Source organism: Myxine glutinosa, chromosome 8 (genome assembly GCF_964187855.1).
Source record: "Myxine glutinosa chromosome 8, kmMyxGlut1.1, whole genome shotgun sequence".
Classification (NCBI taxonomy): Eukaryota; Metazoa; Chordata; class Myxini; order Myxiniformes; family Myxinidae; genus Myxine; species Myxine glutinosa.
In genome coordinates this window covers 4,296,452-4,313,730 of record NC_136268.1, presented here as the reverse complement: position 1 = coordinate 4,313,730, position 17,279 = coordinate 4,296,452, and the positions used below count along the sequence as shown (strand labels likewise).

Sequence of the window (17,279 nt, the reverse complement as noted above, 5' to 3'; positions counted from 1 at the left end):
AAATAAATTGATCCTTGAAAGTGATGTAAACTGATATCGAACTCAATTCATGGACAGTACTGTGTTAAACTTCTGTACGTTTTCCAGAAGTATCTCTTTATTTTGCACATTAGCCAAAATTTTTTTTAACAAAAACAAAAGTTAAATCACGACTGGGATTACGGACAGTAAAATTACAGTTCAGTACTTTGTGTAACCCCCACGAGCATTAAGGAGAGCACGTAAAAGGTTGAGGCATGCTGTTCACGAGATTTGCCAAGGTTTGGGACAGGAATTGCTTGCCATGCAGTGACAATAGCCTGCTGCAATTGACGCACAGAGGTCGGCTGCTGGTCCAAGTGGTTGATTTGACGCGTTAATTCTGCCCACAAGTTCTCTATCGGATTCATATCTGGGGACATGGCAGGCCACTCCATATGCTCGACACCACGGTCAGCAAGAAAGTGTTGGATCATGCGAGCATGATGAGGCCGTGCATTGTTATCTTGGAAGACAAGGTTTCCTCGAAAGGCTGTACGAGCAAATGGAAGCAATGTTTCTTCCAGAATGGCCCCGTACTTGAACTGGTTCAGGTTTCCATTCAGAACAACCAGGTCAGTTTTGCCCGCTGCATGAAAAGCTGCCCAAACGGTCACCCCACCACCTCCAGCTTGGACTCTTGGCACTATACAATCTTTGTTGTAGGCTTCATGCACTTATCTGCGCACTCGGACGTGGCCATTTTGACGATAGACCAGAAATCTAGACTCGTCACTGAAGATCACGTGATTCCAGTGTCCTGGCTGCCATTGACGGTGCTCTCTGGCCCACTGCAATCGGCGCTGGCAGTGTTGTCTGGTCAGGCGTGGCTTTCTCAGGGGACGCCTGGCACGATAGCCTGCTTGAACCAGTCGTTGGTTGACTAGCCTTCTGGATACAGGCACATTTGTCAGTTGCTGCCACTCAGCCCTAAGCCGATTAGCTGACTTGGTATGGCCATTGTGGACTAACCGGTGCAGCTGGCGATCATCCCTCCTTGTGGTTCTGCGGGGATGTCCTGGCCTCGGTATTGGAGTAGGGACACCCCTCTGAGCATTTCGTTTCAGGATCTTTGACACCTGACCTTGAGTGATGCCATACTGCCGAGCAATAGCACGCTGGTTCATGCCGTAATTTCGTAAAGCCACCACTCCATGACAACAGCATTGTCGAGTTGACGGACCATCTCCAGAGAAAGCGGCAATAACTTTTGGAGATGTGCAGCAGTTGTTTTCCACTAATACAGAACGCAACAACCCTTGTATACCCGACTGTGAATCCAATCATCAAATGCACCTGTCCGTACATTTTGCCACGCCACCTGTGATATAATCCTGTTGTTGACTTCTTGCTGCGACAGACAATCAGTGACATGGTTCTTTTAACAAATAAATCACCAAAGTGTAAAAGAAACTCACCAGATTGATATACTGAGTTAAGAAAGTAAACCCAAGTCAAGAAAAAATATATATATTCCATATTAAATGCCAAGTCTGTATCTACAGTCACATGAAAAAGTAAGTACACCCCATGTAAAGTTTTGACTTTTTCAACATATTTCAACATACAGCTATTTGATCTTCATTTCAACAATATTGAGAGATAAAGGTGATATAATATAACAAATAGCATCAAACATTTACATTTTGTAGTCCATTGTATAATTTAAATAAACATAAATGCAAATTTCGCATGTGGAAAAAGTAAGTACACCCTTGGCTCTAATAGGTGGTATTGCCCCCTTTGGCAGAAACAACCTCAAGTAGGCGTTTCTTATAACTGTCTGCCAGTCTCTGACATCGACTGGCAGAAATTTTTGCCCACTCCTCCATGCAGAATTCTTTCAGCTGTGCGATGTTTGAGGGGTTTCTTGCATGCACAGCTCGTTTCAAATCCCCCCACAACATCTCGATGGGATTTAGATCCGGGCTTTGACTTGGCCATTCCAGAACCCTCCATTTCTTTCTTTTCAGCCATTCCTTAGTGGATTTACTGATATGTTTAGGGTCATTGCCATGTTGCAAGGTCCACCTTCGGTTGAGCTTCAACTTTCCGACAGATGGCCCCACATTATCCTCAAGCACCCTCTGGTACAATGAAGAATTCATAGTGGATTCTATGATGGTGAGCTGCCCAGGCCCTGATGCAGCAAAGCTGCCCCAAACCATAATATTTCCACCACCATGCTTTACAGTTGGTATCAGGTTCTTGTGGTCAAATGCTGTCTTTGGTTTTCGCCAAACATGTCTTCTGGTACTGTGGCCAAATAGCTCTACCTTTGACTCATCTGTCCAAAGCACATTGTTCCAGAGGTGCTGGTCTTTGCCTAGGTGTTCATTGGCAAACTTCAGTCTTGCCCTGATGTTCTTTCTGGACAGCAACGGTTTCCTCCTGGCACACCTCCCATGTAGATCAAATTTGTGCAGCCTCTTTCTAATGGTAGACTCGTGCACTTTGACATCAACAGTGGCAAGAGCTACCTGTAGGTCCCATGGTGACATTCTGGGGTTCTTAGAGACTTATTTCAGCATCTTGCTGTCTGCTCTCAGGCTGATCTTGCTGGGGTGGCCTGGACTGAACAAGTTGGCAGTTGTTTGGAATCTTCTCCACTTGTAGATGATCTTCCGGACAGTCGAATGATTGATTTCAAATTGTTTGGAGATCTTTTTAAATCCCTTCCCAGACTCGTCGGCATCTACAACCTTCTGGCTGAAGGTCTCAGAGAGGTCTTTTGATCTCGGCATGGTGACACCGCACACTTCAACAACAAAGAGCAAACCAAACTAAATGTCTGAGGTTTAAATAAGACAGGTTCCTCCAAGATCCTCTCTAAGGATGTTCCAATCATTTGCACCTGAGATGGTGCACCTGATTCTAATTTTAGGTATTTGAAGTAGTGATAAATGTAGGGGTGTACTTACTTTTTCCACTGTAGGGGTGTATATATATATAAAATGTATATATTTAAACACGAATATGCGAAGCGCAAATGTGGAAGCAGGTCACATGTTATGACACACAAATACGTGAAACCCGCGAATGTTGGGGGTACAAATGTTGAGGTCTGACTGAATATATAATTTTCTCTGCACAGGTATATACAAGTATAATTGTAATTGTGTATACAATATCGGTCGTGACAAGTGTCTGGTATATATCAGGATGCCATGGAAAGGACAATCGTCACGAAGGTTTGAAGAACAAATCAAACATACGGTATCAAACACGTACCTGGCTGTGCAACCTTGAGTAATCTTCACCTCTCGCTGTCTGCTCACGTCGATCAACAAGATTGTGCTGCCCACCTCACAAATTAGCAATGTTATCTATGAGTTTAAGTGCTGATGTGAAGCTCAGTACGTGGGCCGTACAACCCAAAGGTTGGCTGATCGTATCAAACAGCATGTCCAGATGTCCCCCTGGCAATTCGAAGAAAGAACTTGGGAGTGAGGACTCAACCGGTACGAGCATGCAATAATGTTCAAGGACCGTCGACCATTTCTTCTTCTTCTTCTGCCATTGCACGGTACTTGGATGCCAACCCCGATTGTGCAGACCAGTACAATGCAGATATGTTCAAGATATTGAGCTGACGTCAGAGTACGTTACATCTATGCATGTTAGAAGCAACCTTCATCCATTCCACGGACCCTACATTATGTCGTCAAAAGGAATTTGTACATTCTTTCATTCTCTTTCAACAAAGAAAGATTAAAGGTATTTCCCTGACCGTTATCCAAGGTAATGATGCAAATGGTGCGTCGTCGCTGCCAACTCCACTCCAGCCAATCGGAGCCCGGGACAGTAGTGACTGAGTCAACCAATGGACGTTCAGAACACCAATAACGTCAAGACTGAAAAAGCAATCGGTGTCGCGTTTACTTAGATATGTATATATAATTAATCCTCATAGTAATGGAGGTTCATACTTTACGCAGAACATTCGGACATTCATGATTAGTCGAGAAACATTTTAAGGCGAGGACAACTCGTGTGCATCGTCACTCTATCGCAGGATACTCAAACTTGTATGAAGGTAGCAGAAAATTGTTCTTTGTTCAGGGTACCGGCGATAACCCACCTCTTCTTCACGAATGATACCCTGTTATTTTTGACGTCCACCACCGATCATGAGTGCTGACAAATGGGTCCTCTGGTACCCACGGAACATCCACGCATTGTAAAATGTGACTTCATTCCCCCACCCCCATGTCATCAGCCCCCACTCCCAAACCCCAAGCTTCAATCTCCATCCACATCCCCCAACCCAAAGGCTACAATCACCTCCTAACTCCAAGCCTCCAAACCCCCTCCCCAGTCTATCCCTCCCCCCCACTGCCCTCTCCCCCCAGCAATGACCCTCACCAACCACAACATCGTAATCTCCTTCGTCCCATCGACATTCCCAACTCCTTCTCCCCCCACCCCTCAAAGTCTCAACCTCCCCCTCCCAACTGTGTCTTATCTTTGCTCTCTCCCCCCTCAAGACCCCAACTCCCTGTCCTCCCCTCCTTCCCCCTTCTCTTTGGCGGTGGGGGGAGCAGTGGTAAGTGGGAGATCAGGGGGGGGGGGGGGGAGGGGAGGGGAGGAGAGAAGAGGGAGAGGAGAGGAAAGGAGAGGGGGTTGGAGACGGGGGAATACAGTGAGAGGGGGAGCAAAGGGGGGGGGCGGGGAGAGAAACAGGTTGTGGGGGTGAGGAAGGAGAGGGGGAGGGGTACTCGGACCATTTCATGAAAGTAAGCAACCCTTGCGTAGGTAACACAATCGGGCAATTTTTCTATGTAGGGAAACCTAAGTCAGAACGTATGTGCACTTTACAAATTAAAACTTCACTTCGCAAATTATTGAAAAACTGAAACCAAATGTATTCCATAGTTATTATAGTTGGTTATTTTATTCTATTAATATATTACATACGAAGTTTTTTAAAGCATTGTTTAAATATGTACAGTAGTTGGAAAATAATTAACTCGCCTTAAAAATAAATCTTTATATATACCCCGGGAATATGAAATAATATAATTAGATTACAGTTTGATCCATAACTTCAGTTTTCAATCTCCGAGAGCCTTTAATGTCAATCGTGTAACAAATGCATCATTTGCTTGAAAAAATTATTTAGACCCATTTATTATTTAAGCCGTCACGATTGATGCATCCTTGAGACTCAAACCACGTGGAATTTTTAAACATTCATAAAATTGAATCCCGAGACCCCACAAACACGCCACTTACCTTATTCGTCTCAGGCAACACTAGTCTCTCCAAATATCCACACGTACACCCACTCACATAGCCACAGCACCAACTCGGGCAACTCGCAGAGGTTCATGTACACCAGAGGCCTGTGAGGCTTGAGAACCGACACAGGGCAAAAACAATGGCGGTGGTTTGATTTTTGAAGCCCCGCCCAGACAGACAGACAGACAGACTGGCAGAGAATATACAAGTAGATACCTGTATCATCCATGCACCTTGTTTTGCCACATACATTGCCATTATCTGTACGTTTATTGGTTATTGATGGATTAATTAGGATATTTAAGATCACTTTTGTGCATCTTTAAGGCTACATTTATTACGTCAATAAAAACGATTATGAATTTTTAAAAACTATATTCCCCATGGCTAGTCGATTAATCTATATTATAAAGGAGCCGTGTCTGTCTGTCTGTTTGTCGTGTTATAACTTGAGAACAGATGTCAATAAATCCAGCTCCGGTGGATTCAGGGAACTCCGAGGAAGGTTTGTGATGCAAAAAAAACAAAAACATTTGGCTTATGTGTATGGTACATGGATGTCTATACGTGTTGAAACTGCAAATGCCAAGAGGGCCGAATCTCCCTGGAATCTTTTTTGCTCGCCCCATAAATTAGCCATCAAAGCAAAGATTGATATTCCCATCAGCGAAGCGACAGGTCTTGTATTCTAGGATGTATGAAGTTTCGCATCGATCTGTTAAGCGGTTCTGGAGAGGAGGATTTTTTCAACTTTTTTCATTTTCAATCCAATATGGCTACCAGACCACGTGACTGATGATATATATTTAAATTTAATTTTTAACTCGCATCAGGTCATTGATCAGGTGTATGAAGTTTCATATTTTTTGGATAAAGATTTCGATTCAACCAATTATTGCTGGAATACCACTTCACCGATTACATAACTGTTATCACCCTACATTCCCCATGGGGGGTTGATGACATATGTGAAGTTTCAATTTTTTTCATTGAGTGATTTCAGAGATGTCCAAATTTTTTCCCTTTAATCCAATATGGCTGCCATATCATGTGACCCATGATGTCAGAATTATCAATAAAATATTCTCCATGGGGAGTCTCTCCTATGTTTACAGTTTCACTTTGATCAGATAAGCGGTTGCAGAGGAAAAAAATTAAAGCGCAAATGTGTAGGCGTGGACACAGACACAGAGACAGGGAATTACAATAGTCTAGCATCGCCCTCGGGGTGAAACTAACTATGTACGCTTCAGTTTGAAAAAACAAAAACAAACTTTGATGTGTCTTGCACTCATATGAGTATTTCTCTTGTTGGAACATTTGGAATGCAATGCATGTGATTTGCACATAATAACCCATGAAGCTTAGTTGATTATAAGAATAAAGAAAAGCTTTCAGGGTGCTGCCCCGAAAAATAAGATTCCTTTTGAAATCCATCCTTGTGATGACAAGCCCGTGAAAATGCTCTGAACACGTCATTCGTTACGGTCACGCCGAAGAGAAGCAAACCAACTGTTTCGACGTGTGTTTGTGGAGACTGATTTGTTCAAAGATAAACTTCCTTAGCATTGATCTTTTGTAAGATGAATAGCTTAAGTTTATTGATGTTCCTGGAAATAGTGTTGAAAACTAAGTTGCCGGCAGTATGCATCCGTGTTATCAACCTTGTTCCAACCCTTAACTTGCCTTTGGTTGTTATTGCGGAACACTCATTTTCCTTGCGTGTGGTCGTCCGCGATTCTGGTCGAAATGCTTCTGCTCCTCCTTTGCAATGGAATAATCGACCAGGCCTGTCATGAATAAGTCATGGCTGGAGCCGACCATTACGGAGACCTTTGGCAAAGGAAAATCGATGGAAAGAGCTGCCGGTCATTGGTATTTTAAAGAATTAGCCGCATGTCTGTTAAACTGATTCCAGCTGAGAAATTAGGGAGAAAGGAGTTAATAGCGTCTTAATTGCACCAGTGCTCCAGTTTAGGTTCAGCACCACATTTGAAATGCAATGGTCTTGTGTTGAGTGGTGCTGCTATAATGGGTGATTGCATTCAATGTGGACCTTCAAATGGTTTTGCATCAGTTTGTGTAACCCTTCTGTCCCGGTTTCTCGTTTTGCTTTGCTCCTCAGATCCGGCGGATTTCAGAGAAGCTACCTTGCTGTTGCCAGCACAAGTTTCAGATTGAATTCTGCTCTGCTGGCCGCTACCGATTCGGAGATAAAATCGTCTTTGTGCGGGTAAGTGAGTGAATCAAAGTGCATATGAGCCCCTCAGGTGAAATACTTTTTTTATTCCACCTTCATTTTCTTGTTAAAGAGACACAATCATAAAAGATATTTGAAGAGATATGTTATAGGGCATGATATATATCCCTGACCCATTAGCACAAAAATAAAACCATTTTGAGAGTATAATAAGCTGGATAATAGTTTTCAAATCGGACCATTTCACTTCTGTTATTCAAATGAGCTACTTCCGTCTGTTCATGTGACGTCATGGGTGCACAACTCATTGACGGACATGTACATCTGCGTTTCATCACAGGTCTTTCTAGCAATCAATATGCCGATGTGCCAAGCTTGTAACTATTCCAATTTTCGAGAAATTTGCCCACATAACTCAGAAATTGTTTTTTTGCATCCCTAACCCACGAAAAGGTCACCAACGTTGTGCTTTGTGGTTTGAAAAACCCAATAACAACCAAATTCACCATCAAAACGTATGTTCATTCAAAATATCGTGGTGTTTGCGAAGATCACATCAATCCGTCAGCATTTGTATTTGATCAATAGGCTCACTACCTGGGAAACGAGCCTCGGAAATTGCTGAAACACGATGCCGTACCGACACTTTTCAACCACAAATCCTGCACAGTTCCCCCATCATGACCCTCTATGGTTCTGAGACATAATGCTGAATCTATAATATAAAAGAACTCTGTCTCGGTCTGCCTGCATGCGTGCGACCATAATATTATCCTTTGCACCTTCGTTGACGTCGCTGGTTGCATAGAGACAGTCCACTAGTAATGAACCATAGAGGGTTCTGATGGGGGAATTTTGTAGGATTTGTGGCTGAAAAGTGTCGGTGCGGCATCGTGCTTCATCAATTTCCGAGGCTTGTTTCCCAGGTAGTAATCACCTGTTGATCAAATACAAACACTGACGGATCGAAGTAGTCTTCACAAACAACACGATATTTTGCATGAGCATACATTTTGATGTTGAATTTGGTTGTTCCTAGATTTTTAAACCACAAAGCACAACGCTGACGATCGTTTTGTGAGTCAGGAATGCAAAAAACCGACTTCTGAGTTCTGTGGACAAATTTCTCGACGATTCAAATCGTTAAAAGCCTGGCACAGTGGCACATCAGCATCTTGAACGCTAGAATAACTTGTGATGAAACGCAGACATAGGCATCCGTCATGGAGTTATATACCCATGACGTCACGCGAACAGACAGAAGTAGCTCACATGTTTAACGGAAGTGAAAATAGGCAGATTTTAAAACACGATTATCCAGCTTATTATTCTCCCAAAATTTTTTTTTTGTGCTGATGGATCAGGGATAACATCCTGAATGAATGAATAAATGATCGTTTTAAGGCCATTTTCCCCACTTGAACGGGGGTTAGCCTTGCGGGCCCCATGACAATCATGGTTCCCTGTTTGAGGCAATCTTTTTATCGCTGGATGCCCTTCCTGACGCCAACCCTTAGTCGCCTTTTACGATGTGTTTGTATACGGTGTACGTATTCTAAATCGGGGTACACACCAGGATAGGGATAACACCCTCTAAAACATATTTGTTCAAAAAATTCATGATTGTGCCCCCTTTAACACGGCCTGGTATGGGTATTTGTAGATATAGCCCAATAATCACAGGACCCTCTAATTGATTGATTTGGATTCACTGATATTACAATTTGCACTTTCCAAAAAGCATATTTCATAGTTGCAACTACATCATTTCAGATAATTATGCTAAAAGGTTGTTTTTTTTTTTTAACGTGTATACTATGTAAAACTGTTTCTTAATACACCACCTGAAGAACCACTGCTAGCTCAATGTACCACCTGAAGCACTGCTGCTACCTTATTATACAGCTTCAATCACCTCTTCTAGCTAACTACACCGTCTGAAGTACCAGTATCCCCTGTTACCTATAAGGGACGGTGGAGGGCTGTGGTTAATTAAAGACTACATTGAGAAATGAAAAGGCATTCATAAAAAGGTTGCATTTGGCACCGATCCTCCGAACTAGGCCAAACAAGCAATTAATGACTATTGTTATATCAGAAAAGTCTGTTTTGTTCTACTTGGAAAAAGCAACCCAGTTACCAACAACAGATTTTTCAAGGCTTTGTTCGATCCAGGGCAGACACAACAAAGGGTTAGGGATCCAGGTCTAACACAAATGTTCAGCTTTGCTCAAGTGTATTCATGTTCGTTTCCAGCTCGTTCGGTGTCACAGCGTGAGAGACGGAATTGTGAAAGGAATACCAATATCAGTACAGTGCAGGATGAGGTGGGCACTGACAATCTACTGTAAATCTTGCAGGTATGGTGCCCCCTGCTTCATGCATTATGGTCAAAGATTGAGCCTCCCAAGTCTATGTCCCTCGAGCGATGCCATGTTCATAAATTGTCACATCTCTGCACTCGACTGACTCTATCAGAACAGTTTCTCCAGAACCTGTGGCAATAGTCGACAAATTGGCAGCTGATGAGCAAACTTGTTCACCGATAAATGCACAGGATGGTAAAACGAGGGACGTGTCGGTTTCAACGATAATTGTTGTGCAATCAGGAGTGTGTTGTTTACTCCTCAAATAACAACCCGGAAACTTCGGATTGCTGCAAGGAATATTATAGTGTCACAGCCGAAGAGCTTATCCGAAGAACCATCCTCCACAATACAGCACCTCCTGATGTTCCCACCTTAAAATGACGGTTTAATAGTTGGAACCTCCTCACTCCTCCATCTAGGTCTTTAAAACAGCTGTTCACCACCGTCTCTTATCTTCCCCCATCCAAAACCTTGATCTTTTCTACCCCTGTTAATTCACCCCAGATCCACTTTTCTGAAATACCGACTTCTTTCCTGGAAGTCCTAGCAGTGTCCATGTGTTTTTTTTTTTTTGTTTTTTTTACCTCTCCCACCCCACCCTCCCCCTCCCCCTTTCCCATGCCTCCTCTCACCAAGCCCTCTCCCTCCCACAGATCTCCCGATGTCCCTGCTCTCCATCTTGTTCTCCCGCTCCCTTTATCATGTGTTTTATGTGTCAGTTTGTCTTTTTTGTGATCAATGTTAGCTCTTACACGAGCCTCGATCTTGCATACAAAAACAAAACTTTAAAAACCCTCTTCCGTCGGGGATCAGGTCCAGATTAGGACGATTTCGGAAGCACGCTTGCTGCATAACTGTGTGGCGCCGTCGTCGGTTCCAGCAGTGCATTGCTGTACCTGGTTTCACATGATAAAACCACCTTTAGAGGCCATTTTTCCCCGCAAGCGGGGGTTGGCCTTTTTCGGGGACCGTGGTTGTTGTTGTTTTTCGGTCCCCTTTTTGAAGCAATGTATTACGGCCGGATGCCCTTCCTGACGCCAACCCTTTTTGCCGCCTTTAACGACAAGCAGGGAATTACCAGTGAACTGGTACTCAATTTGCCGACCTCGGAAGGATGACAGGCTGAGTCAACCCCCCTGGCGTTAATTCAGCGATCGACCGGGATTCGAACCCAGGATCCTAGGATCCTAAGCCGGCACCCTAGCCGCTAGCACAACACCAGGGACAACACCAACACCAGGATTTCACATGATAATTGAATGCAAATGCCAAGGCACGAGTATCAATTGCATTCGCCTTTATGGTCTTACCCTGCAGATGCTTCATAACAAGCACGTGATGGTGCGGGTTGGCGGAGGTTGGGACACCTTTGAAAATTACCTGCACAAGCGTGACCCCTGCCGGCTGCTCCAGGTATCTCGCGTGGATGGAAAGATCACCCACTTACCTTGCTCGTACAGGGTCACGACCGAGCAAAGTCCACGTGTGCGCTCACCCGGCACCTATCTGATCATGGCGGGGAATTGCAAGAGCAAGAAGCACATCGGAGCAGGACACTCCAGCACGACTACAAGCGGAGCCAGCTGAGGTCTCTATCTAGGCAGCAATTTGTGTTGCCAGGTTAGAATCGAAGCTTTTCCCACCGCGCTCGCCGTAGCATTCCTCAAGGCCGACCTTGCTTCCTCTTATCCAAACATTTACCCAACAATCGGAGAGCTTCCTCACAATGATCATGTGTTATGTTCAGTGAAGCATTTATTCCATTTTTTTTCTTTTACCGGAATTTGTTCTTCACATTCCATCTTCTAATTGCCTTCAAATTGCTTTTAAAATCTGTTTTGTTCTTTTACAGCAATCGGTGTTGGTTTTTCACATTCCAACCCTAAGTGCCTCTGAATATGGTAATTTCAAAATAGTTTTCTTATGATGACTGATCTTCCATGGAAAAGCTAATCCTGTTGAATATCTGTGAGTGAATTTGTTTTTGGGAGTGTTGGGGAATGAGGGAGACAGAGAGGGAGGGGGGGGGGGGGGGGGGGGTTGAGTATTTCTTTTAAACATGAATGCGGTGGTGGAAGGGTGGGCATAGTTCTATGTTGGGGATATTGATTTTGAGAAGTGTTTGGAACATTAATTTGGGAAGGGGTGGCATTGGTGTGTGCTCTATCATGGGGAGAGCAGATCGAGTGGTATTTTGATTATTAATTGGGGTGGAGTGGTAAGGTGTCTGTGTGGGCATGTGCTCTCCAATGCAGAGTGTGTTTGAGTATATATATATATATATATATATATATATATATATATATATATATATATATATATATATACATACACACACACACACACACTTCAACATATGACGATTATGATATACTCCAATCTATGATGCTATGACGTCACAATTGCACCACCATTTGCAAAGATACCATTGTAATGACAGATTAGTTACTAGTTGCATGTTGTGCGTATATATATATATATATATATATATATATATATATATATATCGTTTAATTGTTTTTTTTTTCTATTAAGGGAGAGGATATTTTTGGCTGGGTGGGTGTGGATAGAAATTTGAATTGTATTTTGAATATTAATGTGGATGGTGGGGCTTCATCAGTGTGGACTTTGTATTCTAGCTATAATGGGGATTTCGACTTGAACGTTATTATTAAGACACAACATTATTATATTCCTGGTGAAACAAAATAATTGGCAATTGTTTGGAGTTGAATATTTGTTGCTAAAAGTTACTATTCGTGGAAGTCTGTTAGGAAATTATCAGCTGATTATGTTTGTTTTGAATGCTTCTAATATTTTGGTGCATCATGTGTTTCTGTTGGAAATGTTTTTTTGGTTTTTTTTATTCTCTCAAATTATTTTTGGTTGTTGTCTGTTTGCAAAGCGAGTGCTAAACGGTGGTAAAAGACCTCTATCTTGAGGCTTGATCCCCTGTTGCTAACTCACCTGCCGTCAGCATGCTGAGACCTTCGAGGTGTTCCAGTACACGAAGCAACGCATGGCTTGAACCAAAATTATTTTGTTACGTGTGCTTCCCCTTGGCCGAGTCAGAAAGCTCTTGCTGACGTAGATACAAACGTTCATCATTTTTTTGCTTCGGTTTATTGAGTGTCCTGTAAACGTGCAATTTGCATATGTTTATTCTATGGTTTTATGAAATCATTGGTGTCGTCGGATCATTATTACACAGGAACTTGTTCTAAATAATGATTTGCATCTTCTAATTTGCTCCAGAATAGTTGAATAAGTAACGTAGAACTTTCAGCACTTGAAGCACTGTAAACAGCACACGCCACGGTGCATACCTCTACCCAAGGTGTGTGATGTGGGATGTCATGAACACTACTACAGTTGGAAGGGGGAGTGGGGGAGGGAAAATGGGGATCTGCTTCATTTAATTCAACAGCGGAATAAACTTTTTTTGTGCCACAAAGTGGAGATCGGAAAGCTTTAAACCAATGATGTTAGCCAAAGAAAGTTGACAGGTGCTTGTACGTTCAATTTGTACATCCAATAGGATGTCTTGTGATCTCTGAGTTTTCAGGCCTTAACATGAACCATTACAACTCGATGTACCGGTTTATGCCGTGTAATGAATCACTTATTGTCAAAAGTGGAGAAAAGTTAGGGTTTGGAAATGTGGGAAAGAGTTAGGGTTAGGAATGTAAGAGAGCTAGGGTTAGGGATGTAGGAGAGTTGAGGGTTAGGGATGTAGGAGAGTTAGGGTTAGGAATGTAAGAGAGCTAGGGTTAGGGATGTAGGAGAGTTAGGGTTAGGGATGTAAGAGAGCTAGGGTTAGGGATGTAGGAGAGCTAGGGTTAGGGATGTAGGAGAGTTGAGGGTTAGGGATGTAGGAGAGTTAGGGTTAGGGATGTAGGAGAGTTAGGGTTAGGGATGTAGGAGAGTTGAGGGTTAGGGATGTAGGAGAGTTGAGGGTTAGGGATGTAGGAGAGTTAGGGTTAGGGATGTAGGAGAGCTAGGGTTAGGGATGTAGGAGAGTTGAGGGTTAGGGATGTAGGAGAGTTGAGGGTTAGGGATGTAGGAGAGTTAGGGTTAGGAATGTAAGAGAGTTATGGTTAGGAATGTAAGAGAGCTAGGGTTAGGAATGTAAGAGAGCTAGGGTTAGGACTGTAGGAGAGTTAGGGTTGGGGATGTAGGAGAGGTAAGGTTAGGAGTGTAGGAGAGTTAGGGTTGGGAATGTGGGAGAGGTAGGGTTAGGAGTGTGGGAGAGTTAGGGTTAGGAGTGTGGGAGAGTTAGGGTTGGGAATGTGGGAGAGGTAGGGTTAGGAGTGTGGGAGAGTTAGGGTTAGGAGTGTGGGAGAGTTAGGGTTAGGAATGTAAGAGAGCTAGGGTTGGGGATGTAGTAGAGTTAGGGTTAGGAGTGTAGGAGAGTTAGGGTTAGGAATATAAGAGAGCTAGGGTTGGGGATGTAAGAGAGGTAGGGTGAGGGATGTCGGAGAGTTAGGATTAGGAATATAAGAGAGCTAGGGTTGGGGATGTAGGAGAGTTAGGATTAGGAATATAAGAGAGCTAGGGTTAGGAATGTGGGAGAGTTAGGATTAGGAATATAAGAGAGCTAGGGTTAGGGATGTAGGAGAGTTAGGGTGAGGGATGTCGGAGAGTTAGGATTAGGAATATAAGAGAGCTAGGGTTCGGGATGTAGGAGAGTTAGGATTAGGAATGTAAGAGAGCTAGGGTTGGGGATGTAGGAGAGTTAGGATTAGGAATATAAGAGAGCTAGGGTTGGGGATGTAGGAGAGTTAGGATTAGGAATGTAAGAGAGCTAGGGTTGGGGATGTAGGAGAGTTAGGATTAGGAATATAAGAGAGCTAGGGTTGGGGATGTAGGAGAGTTAGGATTAGGAATATAAGAGAGCTAGGGTTGGGGATGTAAGAGAGGTAGGGTGAGGGATGTCGGAGAGTTAGGATTAGGAATATAAGAGAGCTAGGGTTGGGGATGTAGGAGAGTTAGGATTAGGAATGTAAGTGAGCTAGGGTTGGGGATGTAGGAGAGTTAGGATTAGGAATATAAGAGAGCTAGGGTTGGGGATGTAGGAGAGTTAGGATTAGGAATGTAAGAGAGCTAGGGTTGGGGATGTAATAGAGTTAGGATTAGGAATGTAAGAGAGCTAGGGTGAGGGATGTCGGAGAGTTAGGATTAGGAATATAAGAGAGCTAGGGTTGGGGATGTAGGAGAGTTAGGATTAGGAATATAAGAGAGCTAGGGTTGGGGATGTAGGAGAGTTAGGATTAGGAATGTAAGAGAGCTAGGGTTGGGGATGTAGTAGAGTTAGGATTAGGAATATAAGAGAGCTAGGGTTAGGGATGTAGGAGAGTTAGGATTAGGAATATAAGAGAGCTAGGGTTAGGAATGTGGGAGAGTTAGGATTAGGAATATAAGAGAGCTAGGGTTAGGGATGTAGGAGAGTTAGGATTAGGAATGTAAGAGAGCTAGGGTTGGGGATGTAGGAGTAGGGTAGGAAGTGGGTGAAAGTTAGGATTTGGAAATGTGGGAGAGCTAGCTCAGACTAGCAGGGTTTGAAGTCCCACTCTGTCGAAAAACATTCGATCGTTCCAATCTTATAAAATCTGACAAACCTTCCAACGTTTCTCTTTAATATCTGCTTCATTTTCTAACCAGGCTTGCCTTATGCAATAGCTCGATTCACCAATGATTCTTGGTAATCACTAGCATTGTTTATTTGCTTTTTGTCATCGCAGGGTTTCATGAGAGGTTCAAACTAAAAACAATATTATGCATATTCAATTGTGCGGCAGCCCAAGAATCATTTATTTAAATAACAAGTCCGAAACGTCCACGGTGTTTTTCATCTGTAGTGATGGTGTTGCTGTTAGTTGCTTTGCAAGGGGCTTTTTTGACTTGGAGATGAATAATGAAGCTTTATTTTGGATGGAATTCGTAAAGTAATACAGCTTTCATCTTTTCAACATTACTTTGTCGATATTGCAATTGAGTACTTGGTTAGTTTTGAAATCGCTACCTTATTTTAATACGCAAAAGTATTGGGAGCAATATATTTCATTCTGACACTGTTCTGCTGAATGGTTCTACCCTTTACAGAGTACCATTGTGAAGCTGCCTTCAAATTATTTGGTCTTTTTCGTAATGCAGAAAGAGTAGCAAACAGCTGGTTTGCAATGCACTTTAGCAAAGTTGGAATGTTTTGCAAATAAACAAAATGCTGTATTTACCGTGTGCTGAAATTGCTTGCCATGTGCACCATTGTGGCGCCATCAATTTATTAGTCCCCGTTGGACTTGGTCCTAAATTGGGGGCTTATGGATTTGGTCTATCCCTACGTCCGCAACTATTTCTCGGAGATGTATCGACCGATTTTGTTCGTACTTGGCCCAAATACAATCCATGACGGTATAAATATGCACATCATTTTGTTTCGCGATGCGATTAAAGATGGCCGACTGGCGGTCATTTTAGTTTTTAAACAAAAAAAAACCCCTGATGTTGAACACGTCCTCAACCATTTCTCGGACATGCGTTTGCCGATGTTGTTCAAACTTAGCACAAAGATAATGAATGATGGCTTACATATGCACGTCATTTCTTTTCGAGAACAGATCCGAAATAGCCGACTGGCGGCCATTTTGTGACTTAAACATGTTCCCAGCCATTTCTTGAACATGCATGGTCCGATTTTGTTCAAACTTGGCACAGGCAGAGTGCATGATGGCATACAGGTGCATAACACTTTATTTTGTGATCTGATCAAAGATGGCCAACTGGTAGACTGGCGGCCATTTTAGTTGTATAAAACCCAAATGGAACACGTCCTCGACCATTTCTCGGAAATGAATTTATCGATCTTGTTCCAATTTGGCGCACACATAATGCATGATGGGTTACATAAGCACGTCATTTTTTTTCAAGATGGCCGAGTGACAGCCGTTTTGTTAATTAAACGTGTCCCCATCCATTTCTCAGACATGCATGGACCGATTTTGTCCCAACTTTGCACAAAGACGATACATGAGAGTACACATATGGAGAAGATTTTGTTTTGTCATCTGACCAAAAAGGCCGACTGACAGCCTTTAACTCCATACAGAAACATTACTAAAACCATGGCGGAGGCTATGACATTTTATGTCTTTTTCTTCTTGTTACATAAGTAACTAGAAAGTTCATAAAACAGAATACCCCTGGGATTTCTGGGAAAACCAAATTTCCAAGCTGGCGTACAAAGCCAGTCGCCGACTGGGCTTCCTCCATCGTGTGAAGTCCTTCCTTGGCACACCTGAGCTCCTCACCACATACAAGGCTTTCATCCGTAGCTCAATGGAGTACTGCTCTCCCCTCTGGGCCGGTGCTTCTGCCTCACCTCGCTCGGCTTCATGCGGTTGAAACCAAAGCTTTCAGAATCATTGGAATCTCCCGCGATGAAGCTAACTCCG

General features: G+C 43.1%; 1 protein-coding gene and 1 long non-coding RNA gene across 6 annotated transcripts in view; both read left to right on the top strand.

Moving 5' to 3' along the window:
* The window catches only part of GAS2 (growth arrest specific 2), a 129,179-nt gene extending 117,341 nt beyond the window's left edge, over positions 1 to 11,838 (top strand). For all 5 annotated transcript variants that reach the window (XM_068124005.2, XM_068124006.2, XM_068124009.2 and 2 more), the window contains 2 exons: positions 7,385 to 7,492; positions 11,146 to 11,838. In XM_068124005.2, coding sequence (XP_067980106.1) covers positions 7,385 to 7,492; positions 11,146 to 11,415 — 378 coding nt within the window. In that variant the 3' untranslated portion in view covers positions 11,416 to 11,838. The remainder of the gene's footprint in view (positions 1 to 7,384; positions 7,493 to 11,145) is intronic.
* A 498-nt stretch (positions 11,839 to 12,336) lies between these two features.
* LOC144893211 (uncharacterized) lies at positions 12,337 to 16,056 on the top strand. The gene is made up of 2 exons (XR_013624242.1): positions 12,337 to 14,011; positions 14,311 to 16,056. It is a non-coding gene; the product is annotated as an uncharacterized LOC144893211 (long non-coding RNA).
* The last annotated feature ends 1,223 nt before the right edge of the window (positions 16,057 to 17,279 follow it).